Consider the following 23,495-nt stretch of genomic DNA (forward strand, 5'->3'; position numbering starts at 1 on the left):
CTGCCAACACTTCCCCCTCGGTTTCTGCACAGCTATCTAATGAGTTCCCGCCTCAGCCCTTGCCTTTCCCCCAACATACACGGTTTATTTGCCACAAAGCCACACAAAAAAATTCTGTTGAATGTTAAGTCAAATGATGTCACTCCCCTGCTCAGCTCCCCCTTCTGTCCCCGTGATGTCACACGCTTGGGATCAGATCCAGGCTGCTCACCACCTCATGATCCAGCCCCTCCTGCCCTCAGCCAGCTCCTCCCTGCTGCGTTCACTGGGCTTGGGCACACCTACCCTTGCTTCCCTCCACACTCCCAGCCTGCCCCTGCCCTGGGGCTTTGGCACCTGCTGTGCCTCTACCCAGAATGCTCTTCTGACACCCGTGTGGCTTACACTTGCTACATTCAGACCTCAGCTAGATGTTGCCTCCTCAGAGAGGTCTTCTCTGACCACCCCGTCACTCTATCCCCTGCCCTGGCCTTTTTTTCCTTCATAGCGATGACCTTGGCTATCACTGTGTTTTATATGGACCTGTTTTCCCTACTGGGCTGTAAGGTGCACGGAAGCTGGCACCTTTATGCCCTTACTTGCTGCTCTCTCCCTAGCACCTGGGACTGCACCCGACACCTCATAGGCACTCAATAAATAATAAATAACTTGTCAAATGGGTGACCAGGGTGGGGTATGGTGGCTCACACCTGTAATCCTAGCACTTTGGGAGTCCGAGGTAGGAGGATCACTTGAGCTCAGGAGTTCGAGATCGGTCTGGGCAACACTGCAAGACCCAGTCTCTACAAAAACTTTTTCAGGTCAGCCAGGCATGGCAATATGCTCCAGTAGTCCTAGCCACTCAGGAAGCTGAGGTAGGGGATTGCTTCAGCCTAGGAGTTCGAGGTTACGGTGAGCTGTGATCATGCGCCGTGCACTGCAGCCTGAGTGACAGGGTGAGACTCCGTCTCCTAAAAAAAAAAAAAAAAAAAAAAAATTTTTTTTAAATGGACGATCAGGTGGCTGCACAGTCCTCATCTGTCCCCTGATCGAGAGCCTGCCTTGATCGTAGGAGCAGTGTTGGCAATGCCATTCCCCGACCCTGGGAGGTGGCAAGAATGCTCCAACTGTTCTGACTTCCGTGTGTGTGTGTGTCCAGGGCCTGTGGACTCTGGGACCACTGAAGAGGCCCAGTCAGCCCCGTGACCTCACTTCTCCCCAGCTCTGCCTTCCAGTACTGTGTCTCTCTCGGAATGTGGACCCCAAAGAGGAAGGAAAAGATGCCTGCTGTACGAGGGAAATCCAAACCCAAGGTAAGTGACGATGCCTCTTCTTTCGGGAATAGTCCATCTTGTCTTGTAAGCCGTAGACCACTTGCTTCCCTTCCACGGAGACTCCAGCCTGTCTCAGACCCATCCGGCACCTGGTCCCTGGTTTATTCCCGTCACCGTGGAGAACAGGAGCCTGAGAAGGGCCCCGTGGCCCTCTCTCTGTTCCTCTCAGTGTGCGCGTGGCCACTCAGCGGTCCGCTCTGCATCTCCAGGGGCTCTGCCAGAGCTGGGAGAACACCCCCCGCACGGCAGACGAGAGCCACTGCGGTTTCTCAGGGTAGAGACGAATGCCTGGTGGGGACCTGCCGAGGCGGAGGGGATCCATCGTGTGCCTCAGAGTCAATCTCGTCGTGACGCTTGGTTTACCTGCAGGAAATCTCTCTCGCTAGGTCCCAAGTCCAAGGGGCACCGCGTAGCTCTTTTATCCCACCGAGTGTGTGGGTGCCCGGCAGCGAGGTGGTGGGCCAGCCTCCTGTGGTCAGCGTGCTTCACGACTATGGACGATCAGGTGGTTTCCACGGCGGCATGTCAAGTGCAATTTCCCATAACAAACTCATTTGCCTTCAGAGCCGTGTGCATTAGCTCCGTCTTGCTGCTGTGATACGTCAATCACAAACTCGACAGCTCAGGCAGTACATGTTTATTATCGTGCTGCTTCCTGGGGTGGAGTCCCGGCACAGCGAGGTTTGGCGGCATCCTCTGCGGGCTGAAACCCAGGTGTCAGCTGGCTGCTTTCTCATCCGGGGCCGGGGTCCTCTTCCAGGCTCGCTGGGGATTGGCCAGATTCAGTTCCTTCTCATGCTTTCCACGCCACCCTCTTTTTCTGTCTCCATCCAACAACAAGAAATACCCAAGCCAGCTGGGTCAAGGCCAGGCTAATCCACCTATTTTAAGGTCTCCCTATATTAAAATTAACTGCTCAGTAACCTTGATTACACCCTCAAAGAAACTTTTGCCACATGTGACATACTCACATGCTCTTCAGAGACAGCACGTGGTTGGGAGCTGGGGTTTACTAGCCGTAACACCTTCAGTATTACCTCACCTTCTGTGGGCCTCAGTTTCCTCGTCGGTGACATACTGTGATCCCACTGGCAGTGCCTCTGGCACTGGTGAGTGTGAACACTGAGTGATGCAGTGTGGTTGCTTACAGAAACGCCTCGGCTTTGTAAAATGCCGGTTAGTATCAAGTTGTTACGTCTTTTATGCAGCGTGATCTTTAGTAACAGCTATATCATATCGCATTATATTGTGTTTATTACATTTAACATACCTGCTCCTTTTGGCCTCAGAACCCAGAAAGCTTCCCGAATAACTCCTGGCACCATTGTCTCCTTGTTTGGGCTGCGCCCACTGGTTTCTCCAGCTGTGTGGAAGCACGGGCCCATGGTGAATGGACACGTGGTTTCCATTTCAGGCACCGGTGACGTTCGGGGACGTGGCCATCTACTTCTCCAAGGAGGAGTGGGAATGCCTGAGCCCCAATCAGAAAGATCTGTACGAAGATGTCATGATGGAGAACTACCAGAACCTGGCCTCCATCGGTAAGGCTCTGCTTCCCGCGTAATCCAGAATCGTCCTGCTGATGGACGTGTACGTCAGGGTCTAGTCAGGAAAACAGAAGTCAATTCCAGTTTTGTTTTGTTTTGTTTTGTTTTGTTTTTTTTATTTCAGCAAATTATGGGTGTACATACGTTTAGGTTACGTGTGTTGCCCTTGGTTCCCCCCCCCACCAAAGTCCGTGTTTCAAATATGTCCATCCTTCGGGTAGTGCGCATTGCACTCCTTGTGCATACAAATACCCGTCCCTTTTTTAAGTATTTTTAACAGACTTACTGAGATATAATTCACATACTATACAATTCACCCATTTAATGTACAATTCCATGGTTTTTAGGGTATTCACCGTCATGCATCCATCACCGCAATCAATTTTAAAACATTTTTATCACCCGCAAAAGAAACCTAGTTCCGATTAGAAATCAGTCTTCATTTCTCCCACCCAGTCACCCCCCAATTAGGCAACCACTAGTCCACTGTCTTTCTCTATCGATTTGCCTGTTCCGCGCCTCCGTACAAATGCAGTCGTAAATATTTAATATGTGGCCTCTTCCACTTACAGCGTTTTTGCGGTTGATCGTGTTGTAACAAGTGCCAGAACTTCATTCCTTTTCATTGTGTGAATAGACCACATTTTGTTTATCCACTCAGTAATTAATTTAGGGGCATTGGAGTTATTTTCACTCTCTGGCTGTTAACTGTGTTGCTAAGAACATTCATGTACAAGTTTTTGTGTGGATGTAAGTTTTCATTTCTCTTAGGTATATACCAAGAAGTGGAAATGCTGGGTCATATGCAAATTCCATGTGTAACCTTTGGAGGACAACCTAGTTGTTTTTAAAAAAAATCATACATCGATTTAACAGGTGCTGTTAAAAGCAAAAAGTGGATATTGATGTATTAGTAGAAACAAACCCAAACTCCGTAAAATAATGTTAAGAGGTTTATTCCGCGCCAAGTGTCTGTCACCAATGGCCCAGAGCACATGTTTTCAAGAGGTTCTGAGAAAATGTGCCCGCAGCAGCCTGGTTCCAGTTTGGTTTTATACATTCATGGAGACAAGAATTACATGTAAGATAATAAGTCAGTATGTGGAAGGTGTATATTGGTTTGGCCCAAAAAGGCTTACAGGTTATAGGTGGGTTTAAAGATTCTTTGATTTGTAATTGGTTAAAGAAATGAAGCTTTGTCGGCTCCCAGCATTTTAAGGTAAGGATGTCTGTTAATCAGAGACAAGCCACCAGACATTTACGAAAACTCAGGTGATCTGTTAAATAAATTCGTGGCCAGCAGGTGTGGTTTAACCTTTGTCTTGCGTGGCCTTAGGTCCCGTTAATGATTTAGTATCTTATTCTTATTCTCAGGTAATTCCAAAAGGCAGGGGGCATGATGAGGCGTGTCTGACCTCAGGTCTAGCAACTCAGCTTTAAGGTTTTTCTGGGATCCCCTTGGCCAAGAGGGCATCCATGCAGTTGGCTGGGGGGCTTAAGATTTTATTTTAGTTCACAGATGTAGTGCAGAGACAGTAACTGCAGGATGCTGCCACCATCCCTGGGGCAGCGGGGACAGAGGGAAGCATTTGGGGGTTTTAGGACTCAGAGGAAAGTCCCCACAGAGCTGAAACTCAGACATCTATGTTCCTGTGACCCTGTCCTCTGATACAGCCATTTGCTAGAGCAACTCACGGAGCTCAGGGATGTGCTTTCCTTACATTTGCCAGTTTAGTATAAAGGATGTCACAGAAGACGAGCAGCGGCTGGGAGGGTGCAGAGGGCAGGTATGGGGAGGGGTGCAGGGCCCCCGTGCTCTGGCCGTGTGGCTGCGTGCTCTGCCCTCCACTTGTGTGGCAACCCGAAAGTCTCCCAGAGCGGTCCTTCCGGGCTTTTGTGGGGGCTTCATCACGTAGGCGAGGTTGATTAAATCGCTGTCCATTGGTGACCAACTCAACCTCCAGCCCCTCTTCCCTCCCGGAACTCAGGAGGTAGAGCTGAAAGTACCAACCTTCCCGTCACAGGGCTGGTTCCCGTGGCAACCAGCCCCTGTCCAGAGGCTGTGCAGGATCCCCCGGCCACCGGTCATCTCACTAGCATACACAGACTTACCCGTTTGGAGGCTGGAAGGGTTTTGGGAGCTGTGTGCCCGGAGACAGGGATGAAGACCACATGTATTTATCATAAATCACAGTGTCACACTCCCGTCTCCAGCTGCCTTCGCATCCTGTGTGCTCCCTTCCTGCTAATGAACCCGCACACCTGTTGCCACAGGGTGTGGCCCTGCATTCTGTGGTGTCCACATTGTGGTCATTTCGCACGTTTTCCCTCGCGCAGGTTTTTCCTGTCGGAGGCCAAACGTGATCACCTTACTGGAGAAAGGGGAAGCGCCCTGGATGGCGGAGCCGCTGAGGAGACGCCAGGGCCCTGGTGAGTGACGGAGGAGCGAGGCTGGGTCTTAGCCCGCTGGGGCTGCGGTGGCAGGACACCGTGCAGCAGGTGGCCGGCAAACGACAGAAATGGACTGCTCCCGGCTCCTGAGGCTGGAAGTCCAAGATCAAGGTGCAGGCAGATTCGGTAGCTGACGAGGGCCCAGTTCCTGGTTCGTAGGTGGGGCCTTTTCCCTGTGTCCTCACACGGGAGGCAAGGGACAGGGGAGTTCTGTGGAGGTCTCATTTATAAGGGCACAAGTCCCATTCACGAGGACTCTACCCTCATGACCTAATCACCTCCCAAAGGGACTACCCTTAACATCATCGCTTTGTGGGTGAGGGTTTCAGCATGTGAATTTGAGGGGACACAACACTCAGTCTGTCGCAGCGTAGCAAAGCAGGCATTCTGCACAGGGGTCCACGTGCGTGTAAGGAGGGCAACCTCTTTAGGGTGTTATTTTACAGCGTCCCCCTTCCAAAGGCCCAGGCCTGTGCGTGGAAGTCGGGTCTTTTTAATGTGAGTCCTTGAGGGAGAATAACCAACGTTCCAAAGCCCTCACTAGCCGTCAGGCACTCTTCCTATAAAGTGGGTGCTGTTATTACGCCTAGGTTACAGATAAGCAAACGGAGACCCAGAGAGGTTTGGTGACTCAGCCAAGGTCACCCAGCGAGGATGGGGCAGCAGAGCAGGGTTTGAAGCCCAGGCTGCGCCTGTATCCAGAGTGTTCCGCCCCACCCGTTGCCACCCCCCAAGAGAAGGTGTATGCTGACCTCTGGTTATAACACTAATCATGATAATGTTCGAATTTGTATTATTTCATCCATTAAAATTTTTTTTTAAATCTTTTCTATAACTGTTCTTTTTGGCTACTCCTTTCCTTTACAAATAGATTCCTCTTTGGTTGGCAAAGTTATATATTCTTTTATGTGTTTCTTTAAGTAGCATTCATTGAATTTCTGCTTGAACAGACACTGTCTAGGGACTACGGGTTGGCAGGGTGGTGTGAGCCAGGAGAAAAGTGCACCAACCTAGGCATACGACTTTGGCGACATCCGTGTCTGAGGGTGCGTGACAGACACAGCCAGGTGGCAGCCCAGTGCAGACAGAAGGGCCCGTCTTCATGTCTACCTGAGAGGGGAAGAAATGTCCTTCATTAAAACACTGTTGCAGAAGAAACTTAGCCACATTACATAAAATTTAGAAAAAAGACAAGATAAAAGTAGCTATGCAACTATACTTGTTTATTTCATGAAATGGATTGTCATGCTTATTCTAATAAAATTCATACATTTTTGCTTATTTCCACATTTTGCTTCAGTGGAAATGTTCTACAGTAGTAGTCTCTTGTGTCCTGTTTTCCATTTAGATTCTAATTTCTTACCAATATCAGCATGTTTCTATAAGTGGCTGGCTTTGCTTTTTTTCTGTCGCATCAAGTCACAGAAGTGGGATCACTGGTGTCAAAGGGTAGGACCGCTTTTCAGACTCTAGATGCTTCCGAATTGCTTTTCAGAATTGTCAGATCACCAGCTTTCCATACGAAGCCTGGCACTGGGTCTTCTTCAGTTGTGAAACCTCACACATCGTGTGTGTCTTGGTCACAATTAGTCTCTGGGAGAATGAAGCACAGCCTGTGTGACTCCACGGGGACAAAACTCCTGAAACTTGCACCTGGTTTCCTCTGGACTTTGCCAGTAATCTTTTTCCCTGCGCCCATTTGCTTTGTATCCATTGCCGTAATAAATCATCGTCACGAGAACAACTTGAAAAGGAGAATTATCCCATCAGCACCATCAACAGCAATGGGGTGTAGTGTCAGTTTCATTTTCTCACTCACTAGTACTGGATATTGTCATTACAACTTTTCTCTAATTTGGTAAAATAAATGAATAGCAGTCAGCATTTACTGAGAACTTGCTATGTGCAGGGTCTACGCTAATGCCTGTGAGTTCGGTGTCTCATCAGATCCCCACAGCACTTGTAGGAACCTCTCATTCCCGTGTGTTGGATGAGGGTCGGAGTCTCAGAAAGGTGAAATTCCTTGCTGGCGTCTCCTGTAAGCCCTGGAGTTTCTCTCTTGAGCACCTGTGGACACACTGGACATCCACTCTGTTCTACACACCCAGGAAAGACCACACAGTCTAGTATGTTTGCTGGCATTTGTTTGTTTTCTGTTTTCACTTTTTCTCCTATGGATTTTCTCCTGATAATCTTTCCCCTTCTACCAGTGACTTTGTTTCTTCTTTTCAACTTCTATAGTAAGCTTTCATATAGAAAAGGCATTAACCATTTGACATCACATTTTACTTCAAACATTTCCCCATTCTGTCTTAAAGCTTTTTGTTTGTTTGTTTTCTTTTCCAAATTGGTTTTTTTTTTTTTTTTTGAGACAGAGTCTCGCTTTGTCACCTGAGCTAGAGTGCTGTGGCGTCAGCCTAGCTCACAGAAACCCCAAACTCCTGGGCGCAAGAGATCCTCCTGCCTCAGCCTCCCAAGTAGCTGGGACTACACCACGCCACCATGCCTGGCTAATTTTTTCTATTTTTAGTATAGAAAGGTCTCTCTCTCTCTCTTACTCAGGCTGGTCTCGAACTCCTGACCTCAAGCGATCCTCCCACCTCAGCCTCCCAGAGTGTTAGGATTACGGGCGTGAGCCACCACACCCGGCTCTAAAGCTTTTTATTTTACTTATCTCTATTTTTCTGTTTGGTTGTGTGAAAGTTGTTTTCATTTTCCTGTGCTTGAATGTGTGCGATCATGCTGTCATTTCTCCTGCTGTTTCCACGGTTAGAAATTCATCTGCTTTGTAGAGCGCTGGCTATATTCCATGTTATTTTAGTTTGATTTTTAATGGCTTTATCATTTAATAGTGACCCACATTTGGTGCTGAATTTTGGTGTATGCTGTGGTCTAAGGGACATCCACACTGAGGACAGGGACAGGAGCTGAGGGCAGTGTTACGTTCCACACGAGGAAGAGCGAGGCCCTGAGCGAAGGAAGGTGCGGAGAGAAAGGAAAGGAAGACAGGAGTCGATGTGACTTACGGGCTGAGGGGCAGGAGGGATTCGAGGATAAATCTTGGGTTTCTTGTTTGGCTAGTGCTGCCAGCCTCACTGTGAAAATTCCAATAATTTCTCTTCCTTAATTCCTCATTTTGCCCGTTGTTTTGTGGCACTTCTGATAATGATAGTTATAGTGATAGCTACTCCCCGATACCCCCCAACTGCAAGTCCTCAAAGCTTTCTCCAGAACCCTTGCAGCGAGATGTGTTTCCCACTTCAGACTCGTTCAGATGTTAGAAAGGTGAACAGGCCGCTCACGGCGTGTTGCCTAACGCATCCCGCCGGGGCTGGGCCGCGCCTGGGAATCAAGCGCGTTAACCCAGCTGCAGCCAACACACGACGCGTCTGCCTCGCGCAGCAAATGGAGGCTGTGAACAGCCTCTATGCACTTCAGGTGGGATTTTGTTTAAAATATCCAAACATCCAAAAAGAAAAAAAAAGAAAAGAGGAAAGAAAGCTTTGGTTCTCAGATTTTTGGATACTGGAATGGCAGACGGGAGATTATAGTATGTGCCAGAAATTTTGTCCACGTTATTTCCAATTTTCACAAAAATTCTGTGAGGTAGGTCATTGTATCTACATCTTAAAGAAGAGAATATGCTGATGGTAACGGAGGTGAAGAGAGGGTCTCAAGGTGACGTAGTTAAATAAATACTTCACTGTAGTCTGCTGTTGAAGCACCGCTATGCAACAGAAATATAATGTGAGCCACATATGTAATTAAATTTTTCTAGTACCCACATTAAAATCGATTGAAAAAAATAGGTAAAATTAATTTTAATAATATATTTTATTTGGCCCAATATATCCAACATACTACAACATATAATCAATATTTTTACAATGAAATACTCTGCATGCTTTTTTCCTGTAGTAAGTCATCACTGTCTGGTGTATATTACAGCGCACCTCAGATCAGACCAGCCGTATTTCAAGGGCTTATTAGCTACATTTGCCCAGTGCCTGCTATATCGGACAGCACAATTCTAAAGCCCGTGTTCTTTGTTGTGCCACACTCCCTCAGATTAATAATCAGTCTGCTACACAAGTACTTATTTTGAGCCATCTTGGACGTTTGTACCACACTCCAGTTGGTCTATTTTACTAAATAATAGATTGAATCTTTAGCCTAATGTGTTGCCTTTTTTTTTTAAGAGATTTTTTTACTTCTGAGTTTAAAATCTTCAGCCTTCTGCATATCTAAATACAGTCATATGCCACATAATGACCTTTCAGGAAACAGTGGGCTGAATGTATGATGGTGATCCCATAAGATTATATAAACCACATTTTTACTGTATAATATTTTTAAAATTTTTAATTATGGGTACATAATAATTGTGTATCCTTATAAAGTACATGTGATGTTTTGATACAGGCCTATCAATGTAAATTGACCAAATCAGGGTAATTGGCGTATCCATCACCTCAGGCACTTACCGTTTCATTCTGTTAGGAACATTCCAATTCCATGCTTTTAGTTGTTTTAAAGTATACCCTAACTTGCTGATTATAGTCACTTGGCTATCCTATCAAATGTTCATTTATCTAACTATTTTTGCACCCGTTAACCATCCCCCCATTTATCCCTCCCTCCCCGCTACCCTTCCCAGCCTTTGGTAACTTGTCATTTTACTCTCCATCTCCATGAGATCAATGGTTTTTCGTAATAGCTCCCACATATGAGTGAGAAAACGGAAGATTTGTCTTTCTGTGCTTGGCTCATTTCACTTAACATGAAGTTCTCCAGTTCCATCCATAGTGTTGCAAATGGCAGGATTTCATTCTTTTTTGTGGCCATATAGTATTTCATTGTGTATGTGCCACAATTTCTTTATCCATTCATCTATTGCTGGACACTTAGGTTGATTCCAAATCTTGGCTGTTGTGAATGTGCTGCAATAAACATGGGAGTGTAGATACCTTTTTCATATACTGAATTCCCCTCCTTTAGATACATACCCAGCAGTGGGATTGCTGGGTCATGTGCTAGTTCTATTTTCAGTTTTTTGAGGAACCCCCATACTGTTTTCCATAGTGGTTGCACTAATTTACATCGCTACCAACAGTGTACGAGGGTTCCCCTTTCTCCAAATCTCACCAGCATTCTTTATTGCCTCTCTTTTGGATATAAGCCATTTTAACTGGGGTGAGATGTTATCTCATTGTACTTTTTTTTTTTTTTTTTTTTGAGACAGAGTCTCGCTTTGTCACCTGAGCTAGAGTGCCGTGGCGTCAGCCTAGCTCACAGCAACCTCAAACTCCTGGGCTCAAGCGATCCTCCTGCCTCAGCCTCCCGAGTAGCTGGGACTACAGGCATGCGCCACCATGCCTGGCCAATTTTTTCTATATACTTTTAGTTGTCCGATCAATTTCTTTCTGTTTTTAGTAGAGACAGGGTCTCGCTCTTGCTCAGGCTGGTCTCAAACTCCTGAGCTCAAACAATCTGCCCGCCGCGGCCTCCCAGAGTGCTAGGATTACAGGCGTGAGCCACCGTGCCCGGCCCTCATTGTACTTTTGATTTACATTTCCCTGGTAACTAATAATGTTGAGCATTTTCTCATATACCTGTTGGGCCATTTGTATGTATTCTTTTGATAAATGCCTGTTCAGATCCTTTGCCCATTTTTTAATAGGATTATTTGATTTTTTCCTATTCAGTTGTTGGAGCTCCTTATATATTCTGTTTACTAATTCCTTGTCAGATGGGTACTTTGCAGATATTTTCTCCCATTCTGTGAGTTGTCTCTTCACTTTGCTCATTGTTTCTTTTGCTGTCCAGAAGCTTTTTAGGTTTATGTGATACCATTAATTTTCCTTTGGTTGCCTGTGTTTGGGGGTACTACTCAAGAAGTCCTTGCCCAGATGAATGTCCTGAACTGTTTCCCCAAAGTTTCCTTTTAGTAGTTTCATAGTTTCAGGTCTTAGAGTTAAGTCTTTAATCCATTTTTATTTGATTTTCATATATGGCAAGAAATAAGAGTCTAGTTTCATTCTTCTGCATATGTATATCCAGTGTTCCCAGTACTATTTATTGAAGAGACTGTCCTTTCCCCACTATATGTTCTTGGCACCTTTGTGGAGGATAAATTCACTATAGATGTGTGGATTTCTGGGTTCTCTATTCTGTTTCATAGTCTATGTGTCTGTTTTTATCCCAGAACCATACTGTTTTGATTACTACAGCTCTGTAGTATAATTTGAAGTCAGATAATGTGATTCTTCCAGTTTTGTTCATTTTTCTCAGGATGGCTTTGGCTATTCTGGGTCTTTTGTGGTTCCATATGAATTTTAGGATTATTTTTTCTGTTTCTGTAAAGACTGTCATTGGTATTTTGATGAGTATTACATTGAGTATCTGTAGATTGCTTTGGGTAGTATGAACATTTTAAAAATATTGATTTGTCCACTCCACGAGCATGGAATATCTTTTTATTTTTTTGTGTCCTCTTCAATTTCTTTTATCAGTGTTTTGGGGTTTTCACTGTAGAGATCTTCTTAAGTTTATTCCTAGGTATTTTATTTTATTTGTAGCTATTATCCATGGGATTACTTTCTTTATTTTTTTTCAGATTATTTACTGTTGTAATATATAGAAATGCTACTGATTTTCATATATTGATTTTGTATCCTTCAACTTTACTGAATTTCCTTATCAATTCTAATAGTTTTTCTGTGGAATCTTTAGGTTTCTCTAGATATAAGATTATATCATCTGCAGATAAGGATAATTCGACTTCTTCTTTTCTACTTTGGATGACCTTGATTCTTTCTCTTGTCTGATTGCTCTAGCTAGAACTAACGGTAGTATGTTGAATAACAGTGGTGAGCGTGGGCATCCTCTTCTTGTTCCAGATTTTAGAGGAAAGTCTTTCAGTTTTTCCCCATTCAGTATGATGCTAGCTGTGGGTCTGTCAAATATGGCTTTTATTGTGTTGGGGTAAGTTCCTTCTATGCCCAATTTTCTGAGAGTTTCATGATGAAGGGATGTTGAATTTTATCAAATGCTTTTTCAACATAAAATGATCACATATCTTGTCCTTCATTCTGTTGATGTGATGTATCACATTGGTTGATTTGTGTTTGTTGAACCATCCTTACATCCCTGGAATGAATCCCACTTCATCTTTTTCCTGTGTTGTTGAATTTGGTTTGTTACTTTTTCATTAAGAATTTTTGCATCTGTGTTCATCAGAGATACTGGCCTATAGTTTTCTTTTGTCATGTCTTTGTCTGGTTGTAGTATCTGGTGATACAGGACTTATAGAAGGAGTTTGAAAGTGTTCCCTCCTCAATTTTTAGAAGAGTTTATGTGGAATTGATATTAATTCTTTCTTGAATGCTTGGTAGAATTCAGCAGTGAAACCATCAGGTCATGGGCTTTTCTTTGATGGGAGACTTTTTATTACTGCCTCTATCTCATTACTTGTTATTGATTTATTCACATTTTGCATTTCTTCCTGGTTCAGTCTTGGTAGTTGTGTGTCTAGGAATTTCTCCTTTTCTTCTAGGTTTTCCAATTTATTGGCATAGAGTTGCCTGTAGTCATCTCTAACGATCCTTTGGATTTCTGCAGCATCAGTTGTAATGTCTCCTTTTTCATCTCTGATTTTATTTATTTGCATCTTCTCTCTTTTTTTTCTTAGTCTAGCTAAATGTGTGTCAATTTTGTTTATCTTTTCAAAAAAACTAACGTTTTGTTTCATTGATTTTTTTTGTATTTTTTTGGTTTCAATTTCATTTATTTCTGCTCTGATCTTTATTATTTCTTTTCTTCTACTAATTTTGGGTTTGGTTTGCTCTTGTCATTAGGTTATTTGAAACCTTTCTACTCTTTTGATATAGGCACTTACTGTTATAAACTTTCCTCTCATTGCTGCTTTTTCTGTATCCAACAGGTTTTGATATGTTGTGTTTTCATTTTCACTTGTTTTGAGAAATTTTTAAATCTCCTTAATCTCTTCATTGACCCACTGGTCATTCTGGAACATGTTTCTTTATCTTTCTGTGTTTTTCAGTGTTCCTGTTGTTATCGATTTCTAGTTTTATTCCATTGCATTCAGAGAAAATACTTGATATGATTCCATTTTTTTGGTGTCCTCTTGAATTTTTAAGACTTGTTTTCTGGCCTAATGTATGGTCTGTCCTTGAGAATGATCAACAAGCTGAGGAGAAGAATGTGTATTCTGTAGCTCTTGGATGAAGCATTCTGTAAATATCTATTAGGTCCATTTGGTCTGTAGCACAGATTACGTCCAATGTTTCATTGTTGATTTTCTGTCTGGATGAAATGTCCGGTGCAGAAAGTGGAGTGCTGAGGTCTCCAGCGATTATTGTATTGGGTCCAGCTCTCTCTGGGTCTAGCTCTCTCTTTATCTCTGATAATATTTGCTTTGTATCTGGGTGCTCCAGTGTTGAGTGTATATATGTATTTAGAATTATTATAGCCTCTTGCTGAATTGACCCTTTTATCATTATATAATGACCTTCTTTGTCTCTTTTTACAGTTTCTTTCTTGAAATCTATTTTACCTAATGGTAGTATAGTATAGCTACTCCTGCTCTTTTTTTGGTTTCCATTTGAATGGAATATCTTTTTCCATCCCTTTATTTTCAGTCTGTGTATGTTTTTGTAGGTTAAGTGTGTCTCTTGCAGACAACATATGGTTCGCTCTTGTTTTTTTAATCCATTCGGACACTAGTTTTTGATTGGAGAGTTTAGTCCATTCACGTTCAACGTTATCATTGATAGGTAAGGGCTACTGTCATGTTGTCACTTGATTTCTGGTTGTTTTGTAGTTCTCACTTTCTTCCTTACTTCCTTTCTGTCTTCCTTTGTTAAAAGTGATCTTCTTTCATGTTTTTTAATTACTTTTTTGTGTGTGTATGTGTTGTAGGTTTTTTGATTTGAGGTTACCATGAGGCTTGCAAAAAACATTTTATAACCAATTATTTTAAGCATATGACAACTTAGCTTACAAAAAAATAAGCAAAGAGAAATCTAACAGAAATTCTACCCTTTAACTCCATCCCCCTGCTGCTTTTTAAGTTTTTGTTATTTCCATCCATATATTTTTATACTATCTTTCAAAAAGTTGTAGTTATTTTTAATAGGCTTGTCTTTTAATTTATGTACTGAAAGTATGGCAGTAGAGTATTCTGTGTTTGTATACTTACTGTTGTCAGCGAGTACTTACCTTCAGATGATTTCTTATTGCTCATTTGTGTCGGTTTCTTTCATATCAAAGAACTCCTTTTAGCATTTCTTGTAGGACAGATTTGGTGTTGATGAAATCTCTCAGCTTTTGTTTGTCTGGGAACGTCTTTATTTCTCCTTCATGTTCGAAGGATAGTTTTGCAGGACATGATATTCTAGGGTTAAGGTCTTTTTCTTCAGCACTTCGAATATGTCATGCTGTAAGGTCTCCACTTAGAAGTCTGCTGCCACATGTATTGGAGCTCCTTTATATGTCATCTTTTTCTTTTTTCTTGCTTCCCTTAGGGCCTTTTCTTTATCTGTGACCTTCAGGAACTTGATTATTAAATGCTTGTTTCAATTAAATCTGCTTGGTGTCTATGACCTTCTTGTACCTGAATATTGATGTCTTTCTTTAGGTTTGGGAAGTTCTTTGTTATTTCTTTGAATAAACTTTCTACCATGATCTCTCTCTCTCTCTCTTTACCTCCTCTTTAAGGTCCCAGTAACTCTTAGATTTGCCCTTTTGAGGCTATTTTCTAGATCTTGTAGGCATGCTTTATTCTTATTCTTTTTTTTTTCTCTTCTGACTGTGTATTTTCAAATAGCCTGTCTTCAAGCTCAACAATTCTTTCTTCTGCTTGGTCAATTCTGCTGTTGAGAGACTCTGATGCATTTCTCAGTTTGTCAGTTCAACCGTTAAGCTCTACAATTTATGTTTGATTTTTTTTTATTATTTCAATCTCTTCATTAAATTTCTCTGGTAGGCTTCTGAATTCCTTCTCTGTGTTGTCTTGAAGTTCATTGATGTTCAGGGCAGCTATTTTGAATTCTTTGTCTGAAAGGTCCTATATCTCCAGGATTAATCACTGGTACTTGATTTAGTTTGTTTGGTGATGTCATGTTTTCCTGCATGTTCTTCATGCTTGTGGATGTTCATTGAAGGTTAGGTATTTATTTTAGTCTTCCCAATCGATCTTGTTTTTTTTTTTTGAGACAGAGTCTCACTGTGTTGCCCAGGCTAGAGTGCCGTGGCGTCATCCTAGCTCACAGCAAACTCAAACTCCTGGGCTCAAGCAATCCTTCTGCCTCAGCCTCCCAAGTAGCTGGGACTACAGGCATGTGCCACCATGCCCAGCTAATTTTTTCTATGTATTTTTAGTTGTACGATTAATTTCTTTCCATTTTTAGTAGAGATGGGGTCTCGCTCTTGCTCAGGCTGGTTTCGAACTCCTGAGCTCAAACAATCTGCCCGCCTCGGCCTCCCAGAGGGCTAGGATTACAGGCGTGAGCCACCGCGCCTGGCCCCCAATCAATCTTGTTTGAACCCATCCTTCTTGGGAAGGCTTTCCAGATATTCACAGGGAATTGAGTGTTGTGATCTAAGTCTTTGGTCATTGCAGCCGTGTCAGCACTGGGGTGCCCCAAGTGTAGTAATGACTCTCATAGACTCCTAGCTGTACTGCCTTGGTGAACTTGAGTAAGATATGGGTGAATTCCCTGGATTATCAGGCAAAGTCTCTCACTCTCTTCCCTCTCTCTGTGTGCGGGGGCGGGAGGAGGCTGTAGAAATTGAGGGAGGAGTGACGTAGGCACTCCCTCATGACCAACAGCACCAGGTCACTCCGGAAGCCATCGCAGTCTCACCCAAAGTCCATGGTGACTGCTGCCTGGCTACATCTGATGTTTATTCAAAGCCCAAGGGCTCTTTAGTCAGTAGGTGGTGAATCCTGCCAGGACTGAGTCCTTCCCTTCAAGGTAGCATGTTTCCTTCTGGCCCAGGGTGGGTCCAGAAATGCCTCCCAGGAACTAAGGCCCGGACTCAGGAGCTTCAGGAGTCTGTTTGGTACTTTGTTTTATTGTGGATGAGCTGGTACCCAAAACAAAGTCCTCCGAACTTTTCCCTTTCCTTTCCCAAAGTGCAAGAAGACTCTCCCTGAGCCGTGTTGCTGTAGCTGGGGCTTAATGAGATGGGCACGGGCTTGGCCGCAGCTGCTCCTGTCTCACTGGGTCCACGCACCTCAAGTTGGCTGACTTGGAGGCAGCACAGCCACAGGAATTGACCAAGGACTGCAGCCTTTTTGGCCTGACTGCTTTAGGAATTTAGTCCAGGCCCCAGGCTGCTTTTGTCAGGTGGTGGCGGTGCTGGCTGGAACTCAGGTTTCAGGGCATAGGATTTCCCTCTGGCTGGGCTGTTCTAAATGCTCCCTGCACGGGCACTGGCAGAATTCTGCCCTGTGCTGTGTTCCCCTGTACCAGGGCTGCCCTAAGTTTCAATGCAAAGTCCCACAATCACTTCAGTCTCTCTCCCCTGGACACACAGATTCTCTCTCCACTCAGCGTGCCTGTGTGTCACTGCCGGGGTAGGGGGGTGGGGTGGCGTAGGCAATGCAACGTTGTCTTTACTTGCCTCTTCAGTCCCTCTTGCCTTTATATAATGTTAAAACCAGCCAGCATGATCGCTCACCTGATTTTTGGTTCTTCTAATAAGGCTTGTGTGGACAGTTGTTGAATTTGGTGTTTTGGGGAAGGGATGATTTTTGGAGGTATCTGTTTGGCCGTCTTGCTCCACCTACCCTCACAGTGCATTTCTTAGAATGTATCCCTGTCAGTAAGCGACACGTGACCGTACTCAATTCTAAGTGCTACCAGATTTGTTTTTGTACAATTTGATTTTATGAATACATTTTTAAAATTTACAAGTTTATTGAAGTATAATTTACATATCATAAAATCCATCTCCATCTGCCATATAATTCAGTGATTTTTGATCAGTTCATCAAATATGCAGCCATCACCATAATCCATTTTTAGAAAATTTTCATCAGCACAGTAAGATCCCTCATGGACCTTGAAGCCTATGCAACCGCTAATTTTCTGTCTCTGTAGATTTGCCTTTTCTGGATATTTCATATAATAAAAACACATTTATCTGATGAACAACCTGTGGAGTTTAATGTACAATATATAGTATAACATTTTTCCTATAAATCTTTATATATTTACTTTCAAATTATAGACTCTTCTGAATTCCAGTTATTAAATATGTCTGTAAAGCCTCTGGTATGGAAATTGAAACCATAATAAGACACCAAAAATTTATTATTTTGATTATGATTATTATTGTTATTATGATTAATAATGATAATGCCTGCCTTATATTGTAGAAGCTTCAGTTTTTCAGCACAGGAGAACAGAAACATTTAATTTCTTGATGTCTTTCAGACTCAGGGTCTAAGAAGTTACCTCCAAATCACTGCAACAAATCTGGGCAAAGCAGCTCTCAGAAACCAGTTTCTGCACAACAGAAAGTTCCCACAGGAAAGAAGGGCTGCAACAAAAATTCAGTCCTAATAAAACACAAGAAAGGGCATTCAGGGAAGAAATCTTTAAAATGTAATGACTGTGGGAAAACCTTTAGTCAAACCTTGTCTCTTAAACTTCATCAGAACACTCATACTGGGGAACGGCCTTACGAATGCAGTAATTGTAGAAAAGTTTTCAGACAGGTTTCATCCCTCATTCTTCATCGGAGAATTCACAAGGGAAAGAAAAGCCATGAATGCGATAAATGTGGGAAAAGGTTCAATCAGAGAACAACCCTAATTCTACATGGGAGAATTCATGATAAAAAGGAAACCTATGAGTGTCGGAGGCCCTCGAGTCAATGCCCCTCTGTTGGTGTACACGAGAAAATTCACATTATCGAGAATGTCCACCAGTGCAAAAAATGTGGGAAAGCCTTTAGTCAGATGTCATCCCTTTTACTTCACAAGAGAATTCACAGTGGAAAGAAAAAATATAAATGCAAGCAATGCAGGAGAAGCTTCAAAAAGAAATCAGTCTTTGTGATACATAAAAGAATTCATACTAGGGAGAAAACCCCTGAAAGTGAGAAGGCCTTAAGTAAGAGTCTACAGCAGAGGCGTTCCCATCTACAGAATCCTTATAAATGCAGAAAATGTGGGAAATTCTTTAATAGAATTTCACCCCTTATGCTTCATCAGAGAATTCACACTTCAAAGAAACCCTACAAATGTGATAAATGTAAGAAGATCTTCAGGCGACTTTCAACCCTTATTCTGCATCTAAGAATTCACAATGGAAAGAAACGCTACAGATGCAATAAATGTGAGAAGGTCTGTAATCGGTATTCATCCCTCATTCAACACCAGAAAGTTCATGCAAAGAAAAAGAAACGGTTTGAGTGTAAGGAATGTGGAAAGATGTTTTCTGGAACTGCAAACCTTAAAATACATCAGAATATTCATTCTGAAGACAAACCTTTCAAGTGTAATAAATGTAGTAAAGTTTTTGGCCGCCAGTCATTTCTTATTGAACATCAGAGAATTCATACGGGAGAAAAACCCTATCAGTGTGAGGAATGTGGGAAGGCCTTCAGTCACCGAATATCTCTTACTCGACATAAGAGAATTCACACCGAAGACAGACCCTACGAATGTGATCAGTGTGGGAAGGCCTTCAGCCAGAGTGCACACCTTGCCCAACATGAAAGAATTCACACTGGAGAGAAGCCGTATACGTGTAAAACATGCGGGAAAGCCTTTAGTCAGCGCACATCCCTTATTCTACACGAAAGAAGTCATACTGGAGAGAAACCCTATGAATGTAATGAATGTGGGAAGGCATTTAGCAGTGGCTCCGACCTTATCCGACATCAGAGAAGTCATTCTTCAGAGAAACCCTATGAGTGTAGTAAATGTGGGAAGGCATACAGTCGGAGCTCCTCCCTGATTCGACACCAGAATACACATTCTGAAGAAAAACCCTAAGGTTGTTTTAAATCTATAAAAATGAAGAATGAGGCTATCAAAGAGGCAGAGGTATGGGGAAAATGTATTTATCTATAAAATAAATTTTGTCTATATGGGACCATTTCATGGTGCGTCCCACTTTAAGAGACAGAAAGCAAAAGTCATTCATGACTTTTGACCTCAGGATTTGAAATTGTCCACAGCAAGTCCAGAATATTGGATTATTCATTGTGAGTGAAGACCATTTTTCACTTGATAAGAATTACTAATATCTTACTTCCAGTGTAGTTTTAAAGATACTTCATTCGTCACGTACAACAAAGTAGAATTGTGAAGTCCATTTTTATGAGTGGGGCTTTTGAGCCTCATTTGACGTCACTTGAAGAAACTTTTGAGTCTGTTCCTCAGAGCTAGACATATCAAATAGAAGGGTCTTCCTGGCAAAATAGGGTGCCACTTTCAGCTGACAGAAACTTGTGGTTGAGAATAAATAAGAATGAGTCTTCAGGTAGATGAAGACATCATTCATAATGGTGTGTAGCAGTAGAGTTCTTCCCATACTGTCTCCATGTTTAGGATGATATATAATCTTCATGATGTGAAAATCTAACATGGCTGAGACAGGCTAACAGAAAAAGAACCAGGATATCCTGCAGAACAAGGAACTTCAGAGCCGACAGAAATTGTGAATGTTTTCTTTGAAGATAAATCGTCTATATTTATATGAAGAAACATTGATATTTTCATGTAATAGTACTTGTGTGCAATAAGTGATTGCTGAAATATAAATTCTTATGGACTGAATGTTTGTGTCCCCCAAAGATTTATATGTTGAAGCCCTAACCCCCAATGTAATGTTATTTGTAAATCAGGCCTATGGGAGGCAATTAATGTTCAATGAGGTCATGAGGGTGGGGTCCTCATGATGGGATTAGTGCCTTTATAAGAGGGAACATCAGAGAGCTTGCCCTCTGTGTGCCACGTGAGGACACAGCAAGAAAGCAGCTGTCTGCAAATCAGGAAGACAGTCCTCTCCAGAACCTGACATCGTGGACTTCCAGGCTCCAGAACTGTGAGAAGTACATTCCTGTTGCTTAAGCCACCCAGTCTGTGGTATTTGTTATGGCAGGCAGAGCTAATACATGGGGGAAACCCTAGATTTGTATACTGAGCTCTTTTCCTGTCAGCTGTTCACCATACGTGGTAGCTTTGAGTCCCTCTTTCTTATTTGTGCCAAATATGTAAGAAATAAAATCAAGAGTTCTGTGAGAGTTCGGCTCTTCTGTGTTAGTTTTCCTTCTGTAAGAGCTATTTTGTGAACACCTGTATCTTGTTAAGATGACTTCATGGAGTATATGATCACATGGGCTAGGTCATTCTAACTTTGACCACAACTGAGAAAACAACAACCAGAACTGTGAGGTGTGAGCATGCATGCATGATACTAGAACAACCAATTTCCCATTTAAACTTGTCCTTAAGATCTGTAAAGTAAGCATGAAAAGAATCTCGACCACTTGGAGCAAATGCGTGAGCAAACAGTACAGAGAAGGCTCGTGGAGAGGCATGTCTTTTCTCCCTCCCCTTCTACACACATCATCTACTTTGTTAATTCCTCTGCCGACCTGCTGTAGATGTTGGTTCCAGATCAGTGGTGACACAGTCACACCTGAAGAGTGGGGAGGAACAGAGGATGCCCTGCCCACAGTCACCTATTTCCTCAGTCTTAGCTCATTGCCTATTGCATTTCTTGTCCCTTTGGGGGATTAAAAGAGTGCATGAGGATGGCAGTACACTGTAATAGAAAATCTAACATGGAATTGATTGTGAGAATGGCTTATCTTTGCTGCCTTATTTTTTACCTAGTCAGAAATCCTCACTTCATCTCATTTGCACATTCCCTCACAACTCCTTTTCTTCAGCTCTTAGAGACATCTGTGAGGGTGTTGTAAAGGTAAAGTAACTCCAGGCTCATGTGTGTTCCCAACTACTAGGAACTCAATTATTTTCTAAAGGAATGAAACCATTATTATCAATTTTAATTCTTTTGTATTATGTGAGTTTTAAAAATAGCATCCAAACTAAGAAGAAAGTCAAGGGTGTTTTTTGAAATCCTGAAACTTAACTGACCAAAAATAATGTTTTATCACTAGACTGGTGTAGGAGAGCCCATAATGGAAACATTTTACTTTTAAGGGATGCCTATGGATTTGTAGGTCTCCTTTAGCAAACATTTCACCTGAACATTTAAAGAAAAGAATTTTTTTTTTAACAGATGGGGGTCTCACTATGTTGCCCAGGCTGGTCTTGAACTCTTGGCTTCAAGCGATCCTCTTGTCCTGGCCTCCCAAAATGCTGGGGGTCACAGGCATGAGCCACCACCATGCCTGGCATCATGTGCACATTTGTTGTGCATGTACCTACCATGAACCAATCACTGGTAAACCTCAGGGATATATAAACCTATAAGACACTGTTCTTGCCCACAGGCACATACAGTTTACCAGGGAATACAAGTTAATAAAATACAGAAATATGTATAAGATGTACAGGTAGCACAGAGAAGAGGATGATAAAATCCATAGTGATGGACAATTTGGGGATTGCTTTTTGGAGGTGGTAATTAATACTGTTACCTATTATACTAAAGGAATAACAAGAATTTACTAGGCATACAAAGTTGGAAGGCTATTAATGACAAATAGAAATGTACAGATGCATAAAATAATGACAGAATGTAGAGTATCTGGGGAGTTAAAATTTCTAGCATTTAGTATGGTGACTAACACATAGTTAAGTGGTAAATACTCAATAATATTTGAATGAATTATTAAATAAAATATTTTAGTACAGCTGGACTGTCTCTGAGGCATAATCCAAAGGTAACACTTAAACCTGAAGGTAACCTAAACATTGAGATTAACTCTTGTTAAACTAGGTTAATCTCTTGTGAAAACTAGCCCTCACCCTAAAAACAAGGAATCACTAGTGGTATTTGGAGCCTGTGGTGAATTTATGTTAACCATAGCAACAACAAACTTTAAACCTACTCAATTCTTAGCTATATTACTGCAAGCCCTCCCCATACATTAAAGGCTCAATAGAAGGAAAGACTTGCTCTTTCCAGTAATTAAATCTGTTTACTTCTGTTTCTACTGTCCTACAAAAGATATCTACCTTTCAGGATGAAAAAACCCCACAAAGACAAGGCATACAAAAATGTAAGAAAAATTAACACCTTCCCACCCCCCACCCACCAAGAAACAGCAGGCCTCATAACTAGATTCAGAAATAATATAGCTGTTGGTTATTCTGACATGGAATTTAAAATATGAATAATATGTTAAAGATTCTAATGGAAAAGGTACACAACAGCCAGGATTAGATGGGAAATTTGAACAGAGGGAAACTATAAGAAACAATCAAATGGAAATACTAGAAATGAAAAACACAGTAAGCAGATGAACAATGTCTCCAACAGGTTCATCAATATCCTTGACACAGCCAAGGAAAGAATAAGTGAACTTGAAGACAGGTCAATAAAAATTACCCAAACTGAAACATGAGGGTGGGAGGAGCAGTGACAAAAAGAACAGAGAATCCAAGAGCTGTGTGTAAATAGCCATTGATTCAACACACATAAATTGAATCCCAGGAGGCATAGAGAGAGTAACTGGGGCAGAAGAAATATTTGAAGAAGTAATGGCTAATAAGTTTCCAAAATTAATGACCCCACAACAAAAATCTATGAAGCTTGGAGAACACCAAGAGAAATAAATACTAGAAGTGCACACACACACACACCCCTAGACATACCATTTTCAAACTGCCAAAGACAGAAAATTTTGAAGGAAGGCAGTGGGGAGGGGGAGTCATTACATATAGAGGAACAAAGATAAGAAAGAATTAGAGCAGAATTATCAGAAACACTGCAAGCCAGACAACTATGTAATAACACCTTTAAAGTGCTGAAAGAAAAAAACCTGTCTTCATAGAATAGTTCATGGAAATACCTTTCAAATTGATAGAGAAATGAAGACTTTCTGACAGAAACAAAACTGAGAGAATATATTGTCAGAAGACCTACTCTATAAGAAATGTTAAATGAGTTCTTCAAGCAGAAGGAATATGTAACACAACAGATACTTGGAGATACACAAAGAAATGAAG

General features: G+C 42.2%; 1 protein-coding gene across 1 annotated transcript; it reads left to right on the forward strand.

Moving 5' to 3' along the window:
* Nucleotides 1-1,089: 1,089 nt before the first annotated feature.
* ZNF667 (zinc finger protein 667) lies at nucleotides 1,090-19,586 on the forward strand. Its single transcript, XM_012653606.1, has 4 exons — nucleotides 1,090-1,292; nucleotides 2,728-2,854; nucleotides 5,198-5,290; nucleotides 17,776-19,586. The coding sequence occupies exons 1-4, from the start codon at nucleotides 1,233-1,235 to the stop codon at nucleotides 19,341-19,343; spliced, it is 1,848 nt and encodes a 615-aa protein (XP_012509060.1). The 5' UTR covers nucleotides 1,090-1,232; the 3' UTR covers nucleotides 19,344-19,586.
* Nucleotides 19,587-23,495: the final 3,909 nt, after the last annotated feature.

The sequence above is a fragment of the Propithecus coquereli genome, unplaced genomic scaffold (assembly GCF_000956105.1).
Source record: "Propithecus coquereli isolate 6110/MARCELLA unplaced genomic scaffold, Pcoq_1.0 Scaffold425, whole genome shotgun sequence".
Lineage (NCBI taxonomy): Eukaryota > Metazoa > Chordata > Mammalia > Primates > Indriidae > Propithecus > Propithecus coquereli.